This window comes from Euprymna scolopes, chromosome 46 (genome assembly GCF_053919585.1).
Source record: "Euprymna scolopes isolate OS-2025 chromosome 46, ASM5391958v1, whole genome shotgun sequence".
Taxonomy (NCBI): Eukaryota; Metazoa; Mollusca; class Cephalopoda; order Sepiida; family Sepiolidae; genus Euprymna; species Euprymna scolopes.
The window spans coordinates 97,590,309-97,613,409 of NC_136527.1; the positions used below are offsets into that span (position 1 = coordinate 97,590,309).

The 23,101-nt window shown below is 31.5% G+C and overlaps 1 protein-coding gene across 1 annotated transcript; it reads right to left on the reverse strand.

Annotated features, from left to right (window-relative positions):
* Positions 1 to 4,675: 4,675 nt before the first annotated feature.
* Positions 4,676 to 20,934, reverse strand: LOC145270878 (peroxisomal sarcosine oxidase-like). Its single transcript, XM_080126431.1, has 7 exons — positions 20,792 to 20,934; positions 18,161 to 18,371; positions 14,696 to 14,878; positions 13,903 to 14,043; positions 11,716 to 11,865; positions 10,568 to 10,643; positions 4,676 to 4,990 (listed from the first exon to the last, which is right to left on the reverse strand). The coding sequence occupies exons 1-7, from the start codon at positions 20,854 to 20,856 to the stop codon at positions 4,866 to 4,868; spliced, it is 951 nt and encodes a 316-aa protein (XP_079982557.1). The 5' UTR covers positions 20,857 to 20,934; the 3' UTR covers positions 4,676 to 4,865.
* Positions 20,935 to 23,101: the final 2,167 nt, after the last annotated feature.

The window sequence follows — 23,101 nt, forward strand, 5'->3', positions numbered from 1 at the left end:
TACCTACATCCCCTCTTGTTTGGACTTAGAATTTTTTCAATTGAATACACTCTGAGATGCTTTGGTCTACAAGATTGTCACCTATCTATACCTACATCCCCTCTTGTTTGGACTTAGAATTTTTTCAATTGAATACACTCTGAGATGCTTTGGTCTACAAGATTGTCACCTATCTATACCTACATCCCCTCTTGTTTGGACTTAGAAATTTTTCAATTGAATACACGCTGAGATGCCTTGGTCTATAAGATTGCACTCTATCAATACCTACATCCCCTCTTGTTTGGACTTAGAAATTTTTCAATTGAATACACTCTGAGATGCTTTGGTCTATAAGATTGTCACCTATCTATACCTACATCCCCTCTTGTTTGGACTTAGAATTTTTTCAATTGAATACACGCTGAGATGCTTTGGTCTACAAGATTGTCACCTATCTATACCTACATCCCCTCTTGTTTGGACTTAGAAATTTTTCAATTGAATACACGCTGAGATGCCTTGGTCTATAAGATTGTCACCTATCTATACCTACATCCCCTCTTGTTTGGACTTAGAAATTTTTCAATTGAATACACTCTTAGATGCTTTGGTCTATAAGATTGTCACCTATCTATACCTACATCCCCTCTTGTTTGGACTTAGAAATTTTTCACTTGAATACACGCTGAGATGCCTTGGTCTACAAGATTGTCACCTATCTATACCTACATCCCCTCTTGTTTGGACTTAGAAATTTTTCACTTGAATACACGCTGAGATGCCTTGGTCTACAAGATTGCAACCTATCTATACCTACATCCCCTCTTGTTTGGACTTAGAAATTTTTCACTTGAATACACGCTGAGATGCCTTGGTCTACAAGATTGTCACCTATCTATACCTACATCCCCCCTTGTTTGGACTTAGAAATTTTTCAATTGAATACACGCTGAGATGCCTTGGTCTACAAGATTGCCACCTATCTATACCTACATCCCCTGTTGTTTGGACTTAGAAATTTTTCAATTGAATACACTCTGAGATGCCTTGGTCTATAAGATTGTCACCTATCTATACCTACATCCCCTCTTGTTTGGACTTAGAAATTTTTCAATTGAATACACTCTGAGATGCTTTGGTCTATAAGATTGCCACCTATCTATACCTACATCCCCTCTTGTTTGGACTTAGAAATTTTTCAATTGAATACACTCTGAGATGCTTTGGTCTATAAGATTGTCACCTATCTATACCTACATCCCCTCTTGTTTGGACTTAGAATTTTTTCAATTGAATACACGCTGAGATGCCTTGGTCTATAAGATTGTCACCTATCTATACCTACAACCCCTCTTGTTTGGACTTAGAAATTCTTCACTTGAATACACGCTGAGATGCCTTGGTCTATAAGATTGCATACTATCAATACCTACATCCCCTCTTGTTTGGACTTAGAAATTTTTCAATTGAATACACGCTGAGATGCCTTGGTCTATAAGATTGTCACCTATCTATACCTACATCCCCTCTTGTTTGGACTTAGAAATTTTTCACTTGAATGCACGCTGAGATGCCTTGGTCTATAAGATTGTCACCTATCTATACCTACATCCCCTCTTGTTTGGACTTAGAAATTTTTCAATTGAATACACGCTGAGATGCCTTGGTCTATAAGATTGTCACCTATCTATACCTACATCCCCTCTTGTTTGGACTTAGAAATTTTTCACTTGAATACACGCTGAGATGCCTTGGTCTATAAGATTGTCACCTATCTATACCTACATCCCCTCTTGTTTGGACTTAGAAATTTTTCAATTGAATACACGCTGAGATGCCTTGGTCTATAAGATTGTCACCTATCTATACCTACATCCCCTCTTGTTTGGACTTAGAAATTCTTCACTTGAATACACGCTGAGATGCCTTGGTCTATAAGATTGTCACTTATATATACCTACATCCCCTGTTGTTTGGACTTAGAAATTTTTCACTTGAATACACGCTGAGATGCCTTGGTCTATAAGATTGTCACCTATCTATACCTACATCCCCTCTTGTTTGGACTTAGAAATTTTTCACTTGAATACACGCTGAGATGCCTTGGTCTATAAGATTGTCACCTATCTATACCTACATCCCCTCTTGTTTGAACTTAGAAATTTTTCAATTAAATACACGCTGAGATTCCTTGGTCTATAAGATTGTCACCTATCTATACCTACATCCCCTCTTGTTTGGACTTAGAAATTTTTCAATTAAATACACGCTGAGATGCCTTGGTCTATAAGATTGTCACCTATCTATACCTACATCCCCTGTTGTTTGGACTTAGAAATTTTTCACTTGAATACACGCTGAGATGCCTTGGTCTATAAGATTGTCACTTATATATACCTACAGCCCCTGTTGTTTGGACTTAGAAATTTTTCACTTGAATACACGCTGAGATGCCTTGGTTTATAAGATTGTCACCTATCTATACCTACATCCCCTCTTGTTTGGACTTAGAAATTTTTCACTTGAATACACGCTGAGATGCCTTGGTCTATAAGATTGTCACCTATCTATACCTACATCCCCTCTTGTTTGGACTTAGAAATTTTTCACTTGAATACACGCTGAGATGCCTTGGTCTATAAGATTGTCACCTATCTATACCTACATCCCCTCTTGTTTGGACTTAGAAATTTTTCACAATGAACCGAATATAATATTTTAGACAAACGTTTTTTTTTATATTCACGCCCCCCCCCATTTGTGTAAGTGTCACACATTTTCAAGTTTCTCTTAAAAAGTAAATAATTAATTTATGTTTAATAGTTTTATATATCACAAATTGAAGAGAAAAGGTCAATAAATAACATATTCAAATTTAAAACAAAAAATCCCTTTTTTTAGAAATTTACCTGTAAAGTCCGAAGTTTAAAACCTTTTTTAAAAAAAAAAAAAAAACACATTGTTTTTTTTTTGTTTTTTTTTTTAATGAAACCTTGGTCCTTGCTCCTTTAATTGAAAGAAAAATTAGGGCTTGAATTACATTTTTCGAGGCGTTATAAGCTTGGAAAGACAGGGGGTCGAATAATTCACGCCTCTCATTTTGAAATGTCTATTAAAAAGTAAATAATTAATTTATAAATTATTAATCTTATAAGCTTGGAAAGATGGGGTGGAATTATTCACTATTTTCACGAAATTTCTGACACTGCCCACAGACAGACCGTTCCGTTGTATCACAGTTCTTAAGTGTTGCTAGACTAAAACTCATCAGGGCCAGTATACTTCTTCAGTGGTCCTAAACAAGGAAGGGAGATAATTCCAAACAGTCAGAGTTGTCTTCCTTCAAGAATCTACGAAATTTTTGTTTTTACTTATTTTAAAGCGTTTATTTACTTCAGAACAAAATTAGTGTTGAGACTTAAGTTATAACAAGACCGAAATGACTGTCATGAGACCGACGTCTCGGTGTATATGAGAAGAAAGCACCACCAACCTCTATACGTAGTTAATTTTCATGTCGAAAATAGTAATATATCCAAAAATGACGAAAATTCAGCAAGTAGAAAGTTGATTTATAAAGTAGAATTATAATGAATCAATGTAAATTAATATTCTATTCACAAAGAAATCAGTCTTAATTAAGTTTATATATATGTGTGTGTGTGTGTGTGTGTGTGTGTGTGTGTGTGTGTACGGCGCACGTGCTCTGTAAATCGATTACAGCTCGTTACATTTCAAACATCGCAGACCCACACGTTGTTTGGTACCATCGCAAACGAACAAAAAAAATAAAATAAAATGAAATAAATAAAAATCCGACCCAGCAATTTTTTAAGTGCAAATTAGTGATAGGATAATTCCTATATTTTCCCGATTCCAGTGCAATTACTGATTCCGATTATTTATAAATCTCTAAAGACTAGCATGTTAAATGTGCAGATATTTTCTTAAACGTAATGAAAAAACATGATATGGGAATAAACTATAGTTTAAAATCAATAAATATTGATTATTTTATCAGTATTACCAGCAGCGGAAGATATCAAATAAAAACATAATTAAAAGAATCGTTTTGGCATCAGAAAAGTGGCACATATTATTAATCGTCCCAACACTAACGCAAATGAAATGCATTATTCGTGGTTTTGTCCAACGCATTTCATTATCTTTCAAAAGTCTTTTCGTACACATATGTGCTTAGCAAAGCTGTGCCACATAACATGTGCTTTTTCAAAGTCTCTGTCGCTACCACCTGACGCTGACCCTGTCGTTTTGAAATTCAGAGGGAACTCTTTCTCTCTCTCTCTCTCTCTCTCTCTCTCTCTCTCTCTCTCTCTCTTTCTCACACACACACACACACACACACACACACACACACACGTGCCGAGACAAAACTTTGTTTTATATAATAGTATCCTCTCTTTCATAAGTAAAACAAAACAAAAACAAAAAAACATACACTCAATAGAGTTGGTATGTATGGAAAATATAAACGACATTTTGGTTGCAACACTCACGCACAAATGTAATTAAAACCAACAAAACATGCAATGAAAAGAAATGAATTCGAATTACATTTTCTTTCAAAAAAACAACGAACGATAATACAATAAAATGGCTACTCAGAATCAAATATTGATTTTTTTAAGACGAATGTTTTAATTTGAGAAAAGATGCGGGAATAAAAATGATGTATGGAATATACTGTCGCTTCTTTATTAATATTAATCGATGTGGTTCTTCATATGCAAATTATTCAATCACTTGTTTTTTGTTTTTTGTTTTGTTTTTTTTTTTAATATTTATTTCATGTTTCCAGGCGACACGCATCCCCGGGATTTCCAGCATCTTTAGCACCCTTTCTGTGTTTTCCTTCGTTGTTCTCAAAGAGAGGCTTTCCGCTGAAACCGGTCGATTCTGAATTGAGAAAGGTCGTATGTGGACGCTTTCCCCATCGCCAAATTTCCAAGGATCTTTCCAACAATGGGCGCAAGCTTAAAACCATGACCTGCAAGAGAGAATAAAAATATCGAGAAAGGCACCATTAGAGAACTTCTTTCCAAACTTTAAAAACGTGAATGTAGTACGCCAGTGTTAACTTTGAAATTCTTCTAAGACCTGGTCGAGAAAATCAGTTTAGGAGAACCTTCAACAGTCGGTCGAATTCAAATCACATTTTTCTTCACTCTATAATTCCCTCTTGTCAAACTTTCACAAGAAAAAGAAACACTCGACTACCTACAACCACGATAAACGATTTCCCCCACTCTATATCTGTGCCTAAATTTAAATGCAGTCGTACATCTAAACAATATGATATAAATGCGGAAGTACCTCAGGGGTCTATCCTTGGACCTTTATTATTCCTGATATTCATAAATGACCTCCCTGATTAAATTGTTTCGGAGATGGGTATATTTGCTTATGACACCACTCTCTATAACAGGCACAAAGGGAAAACAAATGAACACACATCTAAGGAAATAACAGAAACACTAGAGAATGACTTCCAATCTCTAGTGGAATGGGAACAAAAATGGATGGTCACATTCAATGCTGCCAAGACTAAACTTGTTTCCTTCAATAGTTACAAGAAACCTTCTCTACCACCAATAGCAATGGCCAAGAACACATTACCTGAAAGTACTTTCATAAACTCCTAAGCCTAACGTTTACAGGGAACATGAGCTGGAATAGATACATTGAGAGCATTGCCAAGGCTGTTGCAAAAAAGGTGGGCTCTCTCTACCGTGCTGGAAAAAGACTTACGCCTGAAATTATCCTGTACCTCTATAAGGCCACCATTCGCCCATGTATGGAGTACTGTTGTCACATTTGGGCTGGTGCATCTGCTGGTTTTCTCTCACTCCTGGACAGGGTTCAAAAGAGAGTCGCCAACCTGATAGGTCCTGAACTTTCATCTAGGCTTCAGCCTCTGTCCAATCGACGAAATGTTTCATCCCTCTGCCTTTTCTACAAATACTTTAATAGTGAATGCTCTGATGAACTACAAGCACTTGTACCTCCTCGACGTGACTACCTCCGACAAACCCGAAAAACAACTAAGTCCCACCCCTTTACAGTAGAGATCCCTAGGTGTAAGAAAGCCTTTTACTCCAATAGTTTCTTCCCCAGAACTGCAAGACTTTGGAACTCCCTTCCGGATTCTGCTTCCCAACTGTACTGATATGCAGAAGTTCAAGTGTAATGTGAACAAACATCTTGCTACTCATTTCTCTTCATAATTCCCTTACAACTTATGCCTCGGATAGTGGCCCTCTACTTCAAAGTGGCACTGTGCTTTGTTTGGGGTGAAAATTGATTCATAAAAAAAGATAAAAAGAGAGAACGAAAAAAGAGGAAAAGAAAGAGAGAAAAGTGGGAGTTTTTTGGGCCAGTATTAAAGTGCAGTAATATCTTCTGTTTTCCGTCAGAGGGGAAATCCTTCTCAACCGAGGCATTTTCTTTTGTCCCATTCAGAGTATCATTTTTGCAAAACCGACGTTGTGTCTGACTTTACTCTCAAATGAATGTCAGTAATTTTTTTTAATGAACCAAACCACAGTAAATTGTAATCATCAATCATAGATGTGTGTGTGTGTGTGTGTGTGTGTGTGTGTGTGTGTGTGTGTGTGTGTGTGTGTGTGTGTGTGTGTGTGTGTGTGTGTTACCAGCGAATGGTAAAAACTAGACACAAGGTAGAGATTAACTAATAGACATATGTAGATTAAAATTCGTAATAATAGAAACATGTAGCCAAGGGAGATAACTCTACCGAAAATAGTTCTAAGAAAGAAAACTCTCATTAAAAATCTATAAATACTAAAAATACAACGTAAATAAATACATAAATATTAGCCTGGCAAAAAAAAAAAAAAAAAAAAAAAGAAAAAAAAAAGTTCAGTCTGAATTTGATAAAACAAAAAAAGTAATTTTCACCAACAACTAGGCTTCGGACGATGTGATCTCTGAATTTCTTGCCGCTCTTCTAAAACACGCCATGGACTGAGGGAGATAACCCTATTTAATTTAGAAATTCGTTCATCTTTTTTTTATTCTTTCATATGACAGTTTGGCGCTTCTACACTATTGGGGCGAAGTTTCTGAAATCGTATTACTGAATTTCATATGAAAAGAATCGTATCTACGTATTCCTCGTATTTTTTAAGATGATGATATAAAAAAATTACGAAAATCGATAAGGTAGAAAATTATTTATTAAAGAAAATAAAAAAATACAACTTGATGGAAACGATCGTAAGACACAGGTTAGTTCAAAAGGGAGGTAATTTTCCGTTTCTATTTAAACTAGATGACCGCAATTATTCCTACTACTACGACGATTAAAGTCATTCAGTCGGACATATATTCGGTGAATTTCTAACAGCATTTTGTGTAATTATTTAGTTTGAACTCATTTTCCCAAACTTACCGTATTCAACAGCAAGCACACACTGCCATTCTCCTTTTTCAAATATATCGATAAACATTGTATGATTTTCGAACCGATTACACATTTTAAAGTGAGTAAAACCACTAAAAACCCTTTTTTCCAATTAGGTAGAAAAGTAACTTATCTTGCCTTTGGTAACATTTATTTGTTAGTTGTTTTTTTACCACTTTTTTGAATCTATGTGTACAGTAATACAAACCCGGAAGATCCAACAAATATGTGTATAATTTTATAAAAAAAAAATCAGTTCCGTTAAAAAAGAAAAAAGTAAATAAATAAATAAATAATAATAATAATAATAATAATAATAATAATAATAATAATAATAATAATAATAATAATAATAATAATACCAAAAACAAATAAGGTCTGCAATGCAAGGGGAGTAACTCTAAAGTTTAAATTTAATTTCATAAAAGTTAGAGTTATCTCCCCTTTGCTCTATGTTGGAATTTGCAATTGATATTGAAACACTTTATTTGTTTTTGCGTCATTGATACAAACCCTTCGGCAGATGTGCCTTCCGACTTTCTTCGAATGTATCGTCCATGTTTTTACATCATCGTATCATTATATAAAAATAACACCAATATGTCTACATACATGCAGTGATAGTAATGTCAGAAACCGATTTTAGAATGCGTGAAAAAAAAATTGAATAATTCGACCTCCTATTTTTACAAGCTTATAACTGCTTAAAAAATGTAATTCAAACCCTAATTTTTTTTTTTTCAATTAAAGGAGCAAAGAGCAACTTTTAAAAAAAATAACAGGTTTAATAGCAAATTATGCAATTTTTTTAATTGGCTTTCTTTAAAAAAGATTTGAAGAAAATCAACGAAATTTTTCTTCCTTCAAGTATAAAAAATCGATATAAATTCCAAAAAATCACTTATCTAAAAAAAAAAAAAAACAACTCAATGTGTAGTTCAATTCTTTATGGTTAAAAATTTTTCCATATTTATATTTTAAATTCCAATTTTTTTAAAATAAAATAATTTTTTAAACAACTATTTGAAAAACGTGCGATAATGGAAGCATTTTGCGAAAAACCAGAAGTAATCTTTCTCCTTTTGTTGAACTACGGATGAAAAAAAGGACATAAAAACCACACATTCACGTTAGGTGTGTAGCCTTGTACCTGGATGAACGTGTGTTACCATAGTTGAAAAATAGTCAAATTTTACTGATAGGATTATTCCTTAAAAAAAACGTGCCATCACGTGGCATTACTAAACGGAACTTTTATATACCAAACTGACATTTTTCGTTTAAGATGACAGTTTCATATCTATATATATATATATATATATATATATATATATATATATATATATATATATATATATATAAATTTAACTCTTGGTTCGTTCGTAATTAATAGTCTAAATAACCACTGGAATATATATATATATATATATATATATATATATATATATATATATATGTGTGTTAATTACCCCTAACCTTTTTTCCTTAAGAAAGAAATTGTGTCACTCGATAACACACTACAGAAGATGACAGTTTCATATATATGTGTGTGTGTGTGTGTGTGTGTGTGTGTGTGTGTGTGTGTGTGTGTGTGTGTGTGTGTGTGTGTGTGTAAATTTAACTCTTGGTTCGTTCGTAATTAATAGTCTAAATAACCACTGGAATGACTGCTTCGACATTTTAGTATAATATGTTTACTGTACCCATGTGTGTTTTTACATATCTCTTTTTAATTATAACATCAGACTGAATTTTGCTATAATAAATAGGTGTTTTTCCTTGTACGGATGGGGCATTTTTTTATTTGGGGACAATTATTTCACGCCGCGTGCCATCACGTGACATTACTAAACGGAACTTTTATATACCAAACTGACATTTTTCGTTTAAAAATGGAATCATTTCTCTTTCGTTAATATATATATATATATATATATATATATATATATATATATATATATATATATATATATATATAATATTTCGTGTTTTATATATAAAGTACAATTGTTGAATGTTATTCTTTTGACTATATTTGTTTTTAGGAGAAGCACAATTAAAAAAAAGATTAAAACGGAGCGAAATTTAAATTTCCATTCCATTTTTACAACAATCGTAAACAAGTGCGTACTTCGTAAGTTTTATCGTAAGTTAACGAGCAACCCATAAAAATCTGCTTAAAATATTGTAAATGTATATATATATATATATATATATATATATATATATATATATAACCTCTCCCTAACATACTGACAATAATTTGGTTCCGTCCTTCCCTATAAGAGGGATTGATTTACTAGGATTTGTATTAGAAGCTGAGCAAAATTATTCAATTGTTGAATTTTTTGCATTTTGGTTTAATTTGTTAGTTTGCAATCGCTAAAAGCCCACAAAAAAAATTGAACAAAAGACAAAATTAAAAAGAATGGTACTCATGCAGAATTTAACCCCCTTCCCTGGATTCCAATTTGTTTAGGGTTCGACCGGCAATCACTGGATTCAGCCGAGCGTTGTTCAAATGTTGAAACACTAAATCAACCTTTTATTTATTTTTTTTCATAGTTAATTATTGATGGGAGCATTTTTTCTGTTTATTTTCTTAACATCTATTGACAAAAAAAAATTGTACATTCTTTGAAAAAAAAATTTAACTTTTCTCTACTTTCACCTAACTATTTACGGTGTTCATATAAAGCATTCATTTTTTCTTTTCATGATAAAAATTCTGTTTTCAAAAAGAAATGTTTACTGCCAACTTTCTTTTAAAAAAAAAAGTGCAAGTTTTTCTGAAAAAAAAAAACTTTCACCTAACAATTTATGGTAAATAATTCACCTTTTCTTGGGGAAAAAACAACTTTTATTGATAAAAAAATTGCAAAAATAATAAAATAAATAAACAATACAAAATGCATTTTTTTATGGGGAATGTGTTCCATTTTAACAAACTGAGCCACAGCAACGCGTGGCCGGGTGCAGCTTTGTGTGTAAATAAAAAATATATATATATGAACACGTGATCGCTAAAAACAATGGACTTAGATATAACATTCATTAGCTTACCAGTAATAGCAGGAGCACATTTTCAAAAGTAGGTTAATCTTTTTTTTTTTAATAGAAACATGTAATGATAATAATTACCTGAAAATCCAGCTCCTATGATCAAATTTGGATGAAGAGGGTGTTTGTCTAATACAAAATGCTCATCGGGAGTTTTCTGTTGGAGATAGTGAAAAGAGGGAGTTGTTGGAAAAAAATCAAAGATACATAGTCAAGAGATACACACGAATTATATATATATATGTGTGTGTGTGTGTGTGTGTGTGTGTGTGTGTGTACGTGTATGTGTGTATGTGTGTGTATGTGTGTATGTGTGTATGTGTATGTGTGTGTGTGTATGTGTGTATGTGTGTATGTGTGTGTATGTGTATGTGTGTATGTGTGTGTATGTGTGTATGTGTGTATGCGTGTGTGTGTATGTGTGTGTGCGTGTGTGTATGTGTGTGTGTATGTGTATGTGTGTGTGTGCATGTGTATGTGTGTGTATGTGTGTGGGTGTATGTGTATGTGTGTGTATGTGTATGTGTGCGTGTGTGTGTATGTGTGCGTGTGTGTGTGCGTGTGTGTGTATGTGTGTGTGTGTACTAGTCTTCCCGTTGGTCCTTGAAGGGTATGTGTGAGTATGTGTGCGTGTGTGTATGTGTGTGTGTGTGTGTGTGTGTGTGTACTAGTCTTCCCGTTGGTCCTTGAAGGGTAAGATGAAACAATTTTCAAAATAAAAAGTGATTTTGCAATTTTATTGTCTTTTATTGTCTTGAGAAAACATTTTTTTTAAGTAATGAGTGAAAGAAATAAAAACTCAGGAAGCCTCCAGAGCACTACTGCATACACTAATTAAAATTAAGGAGACCCTACTAGGTGCGTGTCTAATACAAAATACTCGTCCGGGGTTTTCTGTTGGAGATGGTAAAAGGAGGAACTTATTGGAAAAAATCAAAGATACATAGTGAGGAAAATTATATATATATATATATATATATATATATATATATATATATATATATAGGGTGACCCAACGTTGCTCGGGATTGAATGATGATCAACAAATTTTTCACACTCCTATATTCTTATTGTCATCTAAATCAGTAAAATCAATCATTTCTAACTTGAACTTAACGGCATCGTCGACCTCTAGAAAAGATAAAACCCTGTATGGTGGCCTTAACTATCCACTCACCTTCCATTAATTTACTTATACTAAACATGGTTAAATAATCGCACTCACTCACCGTATATATACAATGCTCAACAATACAAGGGTCTGGTTCTAATCCAGGAAAGACATCTTTCACAAATTCACTACATATTTTGATGGCCCAATCATTTTCAACTTGGTCTCGTCTGTCGGGATCAATAACAGGTCCATCGTGTAGCGCTACCTGTTGAGTTTAGAAGAAAAAGAATAGATAAAAGTCTATTACGATAAACAAAGGGTCATAAATCGATTTGATATTAAATGTAACTTTCATTTTTTTCATATTGCCACCCGGACCTAGAGTTAGTTTTTGGGTTAATAGATATCATAGTTTTTCATATATAATTGGTGGGCATATATATATATATATATATATATATATATATATATATATAGTAAGTTATAAAATATACATGGCGATTAAGCTACACTGAATATTCCGCGTTTCATCCACTCTAGGATTCTTCAGGCTTATGCAAGAATTTTGTGGTTGCCGCGTGTTTTTATATACGCACCTTCTATTCAGTTTTTAGTTAGCGTTGTTTTCATACAGTGTTTTTTTTATTTTTGAATGTACTTTTGTGGTCATAATATCGAGTTTTGAAATCTAAGGAAGTCATACCTACGTAATATTTCTTGTTATTTGGGTTTTCTTTCGCAAATGTTGTTGCCTGGTAAACTATGCTTTTGGTTAGACATTTATTTTGAAGTGGGCAAAGTGTGCAGTATCTGCAGTTGCATTTATCTTGTTCGTTATTAGTATTTTTATTTTTATTTCTAGTATGGTTGTTGTTGTCCGGAGTTGGTTTATTATTATCATTATTATTATTATTATTATTATTATTATTATTATTTCTGCTAGTTACATATGTGTTTTTTGTGTTAGTTCTATTTTTGTCATGGTGTCCACTTTTTTATTCTTGTTTTGTTATTTTCATAGCTTTTATTTAATATTTTGTTATTATGTGGTTTAATTATCGTCTCTAAATTTTCGCAGCAGCTGTAGGATAATTTTAAGGTATTTTTATTGAAAATTTTGTGTAAGGGGTTGGTTGCAGGAAAGTGCTTTTCGATAAGATCTACAAATTTCTTGCCAAGTTTTGTTTTTAACATTTGATTGTATGGTGCCGTATACCAGATTATATTTCTTTTTCTTCTATTTTTAATTTTATTATAGTTATTGGTGCTTTGTTGCTTATATTTGCTATCAATATTTTTGCATCCACTATTTTTTAGGGCTGTTTCATAAATATTAGTTGACCTGTTAAATACATTTTCATCGCTTGAGTTATTGCTGAGTCTACTTACGATCGAGTTAGGAATCTGTTTTATAATTGATGGTGGGTGATTGGACTTAGGGTTTACGTATATTGGATTAGCGTTATCTTTTAAATAGGGTTCATATGTGTTTTTATCTAAATTTAACGTGACGTCCAGGAAGTTTGTTATTTTTATGTTAGCTAATACGTCTACATTTAGGCCTAGTTTTTTTCATTTCCTTGTGTATGATTTTCTTAAAATTATCAATCTATATATATATATATATATATATATATATATATATATATATATATATATTTACTATAATAATTAAATACCTACAGACACTAGTGTTTCATCCTTTTGGAAATCTAAAGTGCAGAGTGTCACGATTAACACCAGTCGAACGATTACGAGACATCTCTGACTCGAGTTGCGGGGTATATATTAAGGGGATTAGAACAAGTCTGAAGAGCAGAGTATATTTTAATGTATTAGTAAATTCATTAATACAATTAAAAAAAGAAAAGCAAACAGTGCTGATGATTGATAATTTGTAATTAAAATTAAAAATCGGTTTCACAAGGAAGAACAAACAAAATCAATAAATTGTACGATCGTTTCGGAAACGATGTTTTTATTGAGATAGACAATGGGTCTTGGACAATAATTTTAACATATAGTTTTTTGAAACAAAGTCTCCTCATCATCAAAAATATTGGGTGGGGGTTTTACAAACGTTACAAAAATATATAAAACGTTACAAAAATATATAAAACGTTACAAAAATATATAAAATGTTGAAAAATTACAATAAAATATAAAACGTTGCAAAAAAATAAAAAATGTTACAAACGTTGCAAAAATATATAAAATGTTACAAAATTACAAAAATATAGAAAACGTTGCAAAAATTTACAAAGCGTTACAAAAATATATAAAACGTTACAAATTTACAAACCTTCACTAAGCCAGGGTATTCGTATGAAGGGATCCCATAAAAGTGGGCTGAATCCGTGTCATAGATGAAAGGAAGGAATTTGCCTACTTCGTATTGGTCAGGAATCTTTGCTTTAAAATAACCAACACTAATCCGGACGGCCTGAAAGAAAATAAAAAGTTCCGCAGTGAATGTTGTATTTATTTGCTTCTCCACTGAGCAAATTAGGCACAAGGCCGTTTTTTAATGTGGAGAGACAGGGGGAGGGGGAAGGGAAAAGGGGACCAGCTCCCGAGAGGTGGGAAATGGGAGCTGGATAGTGATTTGCATACTGGTAGTCAGCGGCCCTCTTTCTCAAGGGAACCAAGACAATTCCTTCATGGACACCAGACAATTGGTAAACGAAGGCAACTTACGACGATGATAATAAGATGATGAAGATGATGACGGTGATGATGATGATGATGATGATGATGATGAGTATGGTTATGATGATGGTGATGATGATGATGATGATGATGATGATGACGACGACGTGATGATAATGATGATGACAATGATGAAGATGATGAAGATGAAAATGATGATGACGACTATGATGATGATGATGATGATAATGCTGATGATGGTGGTGAACTGATGATATGATGATGACAATGATGATGACAATTATGATGATGATGATGATGTTGACCATGATGATGACGATGATGACAATGATAATGACAACGTACGAATATGAATATTCCTTAACGTATCATTATATAAAATAATGAGGGGAATGTATGTTTGGTCTCTTTTGTTTTTGTCTTACTTTCAAAGGGAACTGGACACCCAATTTGTTGAGGAAACGTCCAGCCCAAGGTCCAAGGCATAAGATGACGCTCCGTGCCACGTAAGCTCCTCTGTTTGTATGCAGCGTGATTATCTCGCCTGGTTCAAGTGAAAAAAGTTCCGTCTTATCCAGAATAACTCCGCCATGTTTTATAAACTGATTCTGTGAATAGAAAAAATAAATTAATAAATAGAAAAATAAAATTTGTTGATAAATTTTTTATAAACTGATTCTGTGAATAGAAAACATAAATTAATGAATTAATGAATAGAAAAATAAAATTTGTTGATAAAGTATTGATTTCTGATGAGAAAAATACCATTCAAGCAAAACAATGGCTTGGTAAGTGTTATTCAGATTCTGCTCTGTCGAAAACAAAAGGTAAAGGTCATATGCTAACTCACTCAATAATTTATAAATAGAAAAATAAAATTTGTTGATAATCTTTTTTTATAAACTGATTCTGTGAATAGAAAAAATAAATTAATAAATAAAAAAATAAAATTTGTTGATGAATTTTTTATAAACTGATTCTTTGGATGGAAACAATAAAATTTGTTGATGAATTTTTTATAAACTGATTCTGGGAATGGAAAAAATTAATTAATTAATTAAAAAATAAAAAAATAAAATTTGTTGATAATTTTTTTATAAACTGATTCTTTGGATGGAAAAAATAAATTAATAAATAAAAAAATAAAAAAATAAAATTTGTTGATGAATTTTTTATAAACTGATTCTTTGGATGGAAAAAATAAATTAATAAATAAAAAAATAAAAAAATAAAATTTGTTGATGAATTTTTTATAAACTGATTCTTTGGACGGAAAGAATTAATTAATAAATAAAACAATAAAATTTGTTGATGAATTTTTTATAAACTGATTCTGGGAATGGAAAAAATTAATTAATTAATTAATTAATAAAAAAATAAAATTTGTTGATAATTTTTTTATAAACTGATTGTGTGAATTGAAAATATAAATAAATTAAGAAAAGATATGTTTTTTATATAAATATATTATATATTTTATATAAAGATATTATATATTTTATATAAAGATATTATTTTTTGACAATAACTAGTCCAGAAAACAAAGCAGAATAACAAACAATGCTTTTCAACATTAACTCACACACAGAAAAGGGGTTGATATGCCGTAAAACTTGTCAAAAAAACTAAGCAAAATAAACTCCTGTCCCTTCCCCGCAATGTTACATCTTTGTGCCTGTTTAAAAAATATTTTAATGGATTGTGCTCTGATGAACTCATCACACTTGTTCTCCCTTCGACTTTAATATGCCTGACAAAACCGCTTAGTAACAAAATCACACCCGTTCACTGTAAAGGTCGCTAGATGCCAGAAAGCCTTCTACTTTAGTAGTTTCTTCCCTTGAGTAGCTAGACTTTGGAATTCCTTTTCCTGCTACTTGCTTCCCTGACTGAATTGACATGCAGAGGTTTAAATGTAATGTAAACGAACATCTTGCTCATCTCCCCTAAGCATGCTCCCAAATAGTAGTCCATTACGTCCAAGTGGCGATGTGTCTTGTTTGGGTTGAACGTGAGTAAAAAAAACATTGTCGTCGTCATCATCATCATTATTATCATAATCATCATCAGTATAATCATCGTCATCATCATCATCATCATCAGCAGCAGCAGCAGCATCACCATCATCATCATCATCATTAGTCATTGTTGTTTTACGACATTTTGACGAACTAATCCTCTGGCCTGCTTTGCAGTAAAGTAAACCCGACAACAGAAGCAAAATAATAAGTGATGCTTTTCAAAAAAAGTAAGGTTGATATGCCGTAAAGCAAACTTATTTATGCAGTTACAAGGTGATATTGATTTACCTGGTAGGATATAGTCATATTTTTGGTATTAAATGACTGCATAAAAGGTTGATATGCCGTAAAGCAAACTTATTTATGCAGTTACAAGGTGATATTGATTTACCTGGTAGGATATAGTCATATTTTTGGTATTAAATGACTGCATAAAAGGTTGATATGCCGTAAAGCAAACTTATTTATGCAGTTACAAGGTGATATTGATTTACCTGGTAGTATATAGTCATATTTTTGGTATTAAATGACTGCATAAAAGGTTGATATGCCGTAAAGCAAACTTATTTATACAGTTACAAGGTGATATTGATTTACCTGGTAGGATATAGTCATATTTTTGGTATTAAATGACTGCATAAAAGGTTGATATGCCGTAAAGCAAACTTATTTATGCAGTTACAAGGTGATATTGATTTACCTGGTAGGATATAGTCATATTTTTGGTATTAAATGACTGCATAAAAGGTTGATATGCCGTAAAGCAAACTTATTTATGCAGTTACAAGGTGATATTGATTTACCTGGTAGTATATAGTCATATTTTTGGTATTAAATGACTGCATAAAAGGTTGATATGCCATAAAGCAAACTTATTTATGCAGTTACAAGGTGATATTGATTTACCTGGTAGTATATAGTCATATTTTTGGTATTAAATGACTGCATAAAAGGTTGATATGCCGTAAAGCAAACTTATTTATACAGTTACAAGGTGATATTGATTTACCTGGTAGTATATAGTCATATTTTTGGTATTAAATGACTGCATAAAAGGTTGATATGCCGTAAAACAAACTTATTTATACAGTTACAAGGTGATATTGATTTACCTGGTAGTATATAGTCATATTTTTGGTATTAAATGACTGCATAAAAGGTTGATATACCGTAAAGCAAACTTATTTATACAGTTACAAGGTGATATTGATTTACCTGGTAGTATATAGTCATATTTTTGGTATTAAATGACTGCATAAAAGGTTGATATGCCGTAAAGCAAACTTATTTATACAGTTACAAGGTGATATTGATTTACCTGGTAGTATATAGTCATATTTTTGGTATTAAATGACTGCATAAAAGGTTGATATGCCGTAAAGTAAACTTATTCATACAGTTACAAGGTGATATTGATTTACCTGATAGTATATAGTCATATAGATATATTTTTGAAAGCGCAACTTTGTAATATATAAAAATCGATAGAACATTAACTCTATCATAATATCTATGAAATCTGCAAGAATTAAAATATCATATTTAAGCGTATTTTATGACCTGGCTTCACCGGGCGTCCCTGCTTAGCTGGGATGAATACTTTTGAAGTTTTAACAAAATAGCTACTATATCAGAGTGTCCCCATTTATACTGAACATCTACAGAATGTCAACATCAATATATTATATATGAATCAGTCCCTGTGGAATTTCCACAGGTCCTGCTTTTTTGGTATTAAATAAAGGTTGATATGCCGTAAAATAAACCAGACAAAAGAAGCAAAATAATAAGTGATACAAAAAAAAGTAAGGTTGATATGCCGTAAATCAAACTTATTTTTTATACGGTTACAAGGTGATATTGATTTACCTGGTAAGTCTGTAAGGCTGTATCGGATTTCAGGATTCCTCCTTCTGGATCCATAATGACTGAAGAATCCGGATACATGGAAATGTCATAAAGATTGTGGAGATCTTTGCTGTTAAGCTCCGTATACTTCATTCCATTGCTGGTCAAGGCATTTTTGACCTCGGCCACATATCCCTTTTTGTTTACGCCCATAGCGAGAATACCTGTTGTTCTTTGAATCCGACATGTGAATAAAAAATATCAAAACAAGTTTAATATTATTCCATAGCAAAGATATTTTGTAGTAGAAATAATAATTTTTTGGAAGTTGAAGTGTAAATTCGAGTTTCCAAATGTGTATGGTTGTCTATTAAGAGGGTACTTCCAAAAGTAAAACCTCCTATTTTTTCTTAACTCAAAAAATTGAAGAATTATGAAGACTGGAGTGATACCATCAAAACGTTCTTCTTGAAGGTAGCAGCTCAGGAAAACCAGCCTCTCGGTGTCTCCATGACATTTCAAGTCCAGTATTTCTAAGCCTCCCTCACATGGACATTATATACAGACTTATCTGTGCACCCAGTGTTTTCTCAAAAAGCGAGGACAAGAGTTCGACCAGAGCATTTAGGTGTTGTGCAGGCAGGGAAAGCACGACCAGTCGATAAAGGATGAGAGGGAAGATATACGTTGCACACGCCTTGGCTCTACCCTTTAAGGAAAGTTTCCTAAGAAGCCACGAGTTGACCACAGCCTCCACCGTTGACCGTACCTCCAACCAATTCTTTTTGAACTGGAGACCCGGTCCAAACCACACACTGAAGGGCGCTTTTGTCATTTATATATATATATATATATATATATATATATATATATATATATATATATTTCAGAGGAAACATAATTTAATTTAAATACCAAAAAAACAAAAAACGGGCAGGTGAAATTATTAAAATTTCCTTAAGGACTTATCGTCTGACCCTCTAAGAGGAAACGTCAGAATGATAAATTAAAAGCTAAGAAACGAATGAGGAAAGAAGGGAATTTGGTTTCAGTTGGAAGAACATTGAGAAAAAAAAATCTCACTGTTCAGGTGGTTTTAAATCAATAAATATCTCCAACTGATGTTTCAAAATCTTTTGTCTACCTAGCCGTGTAATTATATTCATGCAGATATTCTACATGATTTATACTTGCATAATATTTGCATAAAAAGTTTACAGTAAACACAAAATTGTTTCCATGTATATTTATGTATGCGTATGTATTTTTGTTTAATCTATCTATTATATCAATAAAAATGAACGTGTCTGTGTGTGTGCCCATGTGTCTGTATACGTTTCCCTATGTTATAACTCTGTCAATTTATTAGTCTATCTATCTATATATCTTTAAAAGTGAACGTGTCTGTGTATCTGTGTGTCTAGATTTCCCTATGCAACAACTCTGTCAATTTTCAGTATACAGACTCGAAATTTGATATACAGAGTACTGAGATTTGGGGAAACTCTTTATAATCGGTTTTCGCCCAGAAATTTGGCTGTTAAGGGGTCAAAGTTCAATGATTTGACTTTTGAGAACTCTACCACACTCCTCCGCCAATTTTGGGTCTAAACACTTTAAATTTTAGATATACGTTCCATGGACATGGATATAACTTAATGACTTGATTTTAGCCCAAAACAATAAATATTAAAGAGTCATAATAGGGTCAAAGTTTAAAAAATTGACCGCTATTTTTTTTTTTTGGGGGGGGGTGCTCAACATACACCTACAAACACCCGGGCAACGCCGCGCTGAAATGCTAGTATATATATATAAAAGCGAATGTGTCTGTCTGTCTGTGTGTGTGTGTGTTTCCGTGTACATTTCCCTACGCAATAACTCTGTCAATTTTCAGTTTACAGACTCGAAATTTGATATACAGGGTACTGAGATTTGGGAAAATCTTTGTGATCAGTTTTCGGCAAGAAGTTTGGCTCTTAAGGGGGTAAAATTCAACGATTTGACCTTTGAGAACTCTACCAAACTCATCCGACAATTTTGGGTCTAAAAACTTGAAATTTTAGATATAGTTTCCTTGGACATAGATCTAACTAAATAACTTGATTTGAGCCAAAAACAATAAATGTTAAGGGGTTATAATAGGGGTCAAACTTTTAAAAAAGTTGACCACTTTTTTTTTTTTGCTCAACATACACCTCCAAGCACCCGAGCAACGCCGGGCTTAAATGCTAGTATATATATATATATATATATATATATATATATATATATATATATATATATACACATAGTATACTAAAAATACGTTTTAAGATTTTATAGAGTTCTTGCTATGCTACATAAAGGTTGGTAGTCATACTTGGGTCAGGTTACATGTTGTTCTAGAAGATCCACCTCCTAGGACTTACCTTCTTTATTTGCTAACACAATATGCATTGTTTAGAGTGCAAAAGAGCTTACAAAAGGAAAGAGAAAAAAAAAAGACTTTATTTTTCTCTGTGTGAGTGGATTGATATCACAGATAAAAATGACTCCGTGGGACGTGTGGCTTAGCTGTGACCCATAAATACACATTTTTATCGAAAGCACCCGCGGGCGTCAAAATCAATGATATAATTGTGTCCCCCCCCCCTTACTGGACATTCTTACCTTTGAAGCAGTATTCCTGTTTCTGTTTCAAGTTTGCTCCACATCGGGTAGGCTTCCCCCATCATGTGTGCAAAGATGGTCTGTGTGTACGCTTTTCGAATGATACGTGTTTGTCCATGGGAACTTCCTCTGCTATGAGGCAGCGGAAACTGAAAATATTACAAAAAAAAAAGAAAAGAAAAAAATCATAAATTAAAATGGAAAATTGAAATAAATTAAATGAAACCCCAAATAAAAAAAAATATATATATATAAAAATAGGAAATTAGAATAAATTAAATGAAAGCCCAAGTAATATATACATATTAAAAGAACATATTAAAACAAATATATATATATATATATATATATATATATATATATATATATATGAAATGAACACATTAAAATTAAAATTAATTAAAATTATGAAAAAATAGAAAATAAATTAAATTAAATTAAATGAAAGCCCAAATAAAAAGACATATGTACAAAGAACATTTGCAAATTAAAATTAATTAAAATTGTAAATAAAAATAGAAAATTAAAATAAATTAAATGAAACCCCAAATAAAATATATATATAAACAGAATACATAAAAATTAAAATTAATTAAAATTATAAATAAAAATGGAAAATTAAAATAAATTAAATGAAACCCCAAATAAAATATATATATAAAAAGAATACGTTAAAATTAATTAAAATTATAAATAAAATAGAAAATTAAAATAAATTAAATGAAACCCCAAATAAAATATATATATAAAAAGAATACATTAAAATTAAAATTAAAATTATAAATAAAATGGAAAATTAAAATAAATTAAATGAACCCCCAAATAAATTAAATGAAAGCCAAAATAATATATATATATATATATATATATATATATATATATATGAGAGAGAGAACATGTAAAAATAAGAAATAAAAATAAAAATAAAATCATAAAGAAAATTTAAATAATTAAATAATCAAATTTTGAAAATTTAAAGATAAAAACATTAAAGTTATAAATTACAGTTAAAAATAAAAATTAAAACTGTAAAATAATTTAATATAAATTCAGATAAAAAATTCAAATTAAATTAAAAATTAATTAATAATGTAAAATACGATGAAAGTTAAAATAAAAAAGTAAACATTAAAATAAAAATAATTAATCAAATTTACAATTAAGCCATTAAAATTTAGAAACTAAAAATTGAAATGTACAACGATCAATGATAAGTGCTCACCGATGCTATACATTTTGTCAGAAAACTCACCCATTAAAAAATGAGGACTGAGGGACAAATAAAGAGAAGCAAGAGTAGCATCCACAATGCATCGTTTACTCTCCATTATTTTATTAAGTATTAAAACTTAATAAAAGTCCAATTGTAGTGTTTAAGGGAACGTATGGTGATAGATTCCCCTCTCATTAACTGAAAATAAATAGAATTGCCTAATCTAATTATGTAATAAGATCATCTATTATTATTAAATTATATATTATTAAATTATTGGTAGATATAATAAAAACATTTATGGACGAGAAAATCTATTATTAAAAAAAACAATCAAAACAATATAAATTAAATATTGAAATAAAATATAGGTATTAACATTTGAATCTAATAAAAAATAAAAAATAAAATTAATATCACAATAACTTATCTTGCAAAATGTCATATAATAAAATTGGTAGCAACTGTTCCTCTACCAGACAATATATATATATATATATATATATATATATATATATATATATATATATATTAGTGATGGGACGATTCCGATACAAATACTGATTCTGTTATAAATTCCTGATTCTGATTCAATTACCGATTTCATGACTTTATGGATTATAGATTTCTAAATTAATTATTTTAGTCTCAATTCTTTATCTACTATTATATTATACCCAACATATAGTAGTGATTTAAAAAGTAGTATATATATATATATATATATATATACTACTTTACTTTTAGTATATATATATATATACTTTACTTATATATTTAGTATATATATATATACTTTATATACGTACATTTATATATTGTCATGCTTTTTAGCTTTAAGAACTAAATTAATTAATTAATCGTTGAAAACGTGATCTTCTTCCAAACTTTGGCTTGTGACGTTTTAAGGAATTGCTAGATAAAAGAAAAGAGGTTCTATCCATAGTCCTTGAGCCCCTGGAGGGGCATAGGCCATCTACAACTTTTTGTAGATGTTTTTGTAGCAAGGAGTTCTTTTTACGGGGTGAGGGTGCTGGCCCCATGCCCAACCTTCCCAGTAGGTACATACAGTACCTAGCCTTCCCAAATGGTCACTG

What these genes read in the sequence shown, in the direction of transcription:
- LOC145270878 (XM_080126431.1), bottom strand. Translation starts at nt 20,856, where the DNA reads ATGATGGGGGAAGCCTACCCGATGTGGAGCAAACTTGAAACAGAAACA. An exon ending in GTGTCCAGTTCCCTTTGAAA is followed by an intron (nt 14,044 to 14,695) that starts GTAAGACAAAAA and finishes ATTTTCTTTCAG; the next exon opens with GCCGTCCGGATTAGTGTTGG. An exon ending in TTGAGCATTGTATATATACG is followed by an intron (nt 10,644 to 11,715) that starts GTGAGTGAGTGC and finishes TATCTCCAACAG; the next exon opens with AAAACTCCCGATGAGCATTT.